We start from the raw sequence: 1,690 nt of genomic DNA on the forward strand, positions 1-1,690 counted from the left end.
CGAGGTCAAAGGTCACGGAGTGTCTGGAAAAGATGCCATAAGAGCTGGAACAAAACTAGCGTAACGTTTCAGAAGCGAGGCGACGGACACGTCGTGGATTCGTCTTGCGTGTTTTAATTTGAATACAACAACGAAGCCTGTTTATCCTAAGGTTGTTTTTACTAGTTACACGTTCAGGAAATGATTGGTTTAAATTTCATTTAGCGGAAATACGAACAAAAACAAAACGAGCCATGGGAGGGAAACGGGAAAAGTTTCGTCGGTTGCAGCTGACGACGCTAAAACGCAACATTTATTTCTGACGCGGAGCCCCGAACAAAGACATTAAGCAGAACAGGAATCTGCTTTTGATCTGTCATCCAGCTATTGCTAAGGAATGTTACATTACATGCTAACACGACATGCTAGTAAAACCCATACATTACAGCTAAAGAACAATAGACCCACCGCAAGCTAACGTTAGCTACTCACCTTAAAATAACCGCCCTCGTAGTGCGTGTTCGGGGGTCCGAATATCGCGACTTCCCAGTTGTACATGTCCGACTGGTCCACTAAAGTTATTTTGAAGCCTTCCACCGGCTCGTCTTGAAGACTCTTCATCTCCAGCATCAGCGCTTTTTGGGAACTGGCAACATTGTGTCCATGTTGAGCCATATTCCACAACGACTCGGATCAAGCGAGCAGCTGTAACTGCGGAGGACGCGGCTAGCTGGGCAGGAAACAGCAGCGACCGGGAGAGAGACGACGCTTTCCCCGCATAAGAACGCCTAAACGTTACTTTTCAAGCTCGCTTGACTCTGAAACGGGGTCGAGATCGCGAAAGTGGGCTTCCTCTTGTTGACGCGAACACTCCTGGGGGAGCCCCAGGTATTAACGACCAGCCAATCCGACCGCGTTCAAGCTAGCGCAGACCAGCCCGCGCAGCTTCCGGTTGTAGTTTTCAAAATAATACAAATTTCCTGAACAAGCTTTTACCTCGCCTGTGATTTGATTTGGAGAGTCTGACTGTTTTTGCTAACATATTCACTAAAAATTAAGATGCCAAATTTTATAAAATATATTTTTAATTTCACTCTCAAATAATTTTCCATTGATTTTTAAAGTTATAGTGTTAGCTCTAATAAACCCACATGCACTACCTTCCACTAAAACAGAGAAATGCTAACCCGACATCGAAAAAAGCAAATATATATATATACATATATATAATATACACACAGTATATATAATCTCTCCGTTGCGAGTTTGCTTTTTATTTTGCAGGGATTATACTGCCATGACACTGGGAACTAGAGCAGCTGTTCAACAGTTGCCCTACCAGGAAAAAAAGTTATATATAAAATAAAATAAAAAAATAAAAAGCCAGACCTTTGAGCATGAACGGAAATACTTGCCGCCAGTAAAGAGGCTTATCAGTAATGGTTTAAAGCCTAGAGACAGATGATGTGGAACAGAATCGTCCATATATTTTATTGATTCATTCATATTATATTAACACAAAATGAAAGACGTCCCCTCTTACACAGAGCAAACCATTTGGTTTACTTGGGTGTTTATGCTCTCTGTAACACAAATAATCAGCAGCTTCTTACAGCATTTTGTTTTATTATTTGGGATCACTCTCTTTCAAGGAAATGTATATCATCAGTTTTCCCCCTTGAAACATTTTACATTGTACAGCTTCATAATT

At 41.4% G+C, this 1,690-nt stretch overlaps 1 protein-coding gene across 1 annotated transcript in view; it reads right to left on the reverse strand.

Annotated features, from left to right (window-relative positions):
* Positions 1–831, reverse strand: part of LOC137899041 (ubiquitin-conjugating enzyme E2 R2-like) — a 4,626-nt gene extending 3,795 nt beyond the window's left edge. The window contains exon 1 of the mRNA XM_068743048.1: positions 472–831. Within this exon, the coding sequence (XP_068599149.1) occupies positions 472–654 (183 nt within the window). The 5' untranslated portion in view covers positions 655–831. The remainder of the gene's footprint in view (positions 1–471) is intronic.
* Positions 832–1,690: the final 859 nt, after the last annotated feature.

Source organism: Brachionichthys hirsutus, chromosome 9, assembly GCF_040956055.1.
Source record: "Brachionichthys hirsutus isolate HB-005 chromosome 9, CSIRO-AGI_Bhir_v1, whole genome shotgun sequence".
Classification (NCBI taxonomy): domain Eukaryota; kingdom Metazoa; phylum Chordata; class Actinopteri; order Lophiiformes; family Brachionichthyidae; genus Brachionichthys; species Brachionichthys hirsutus.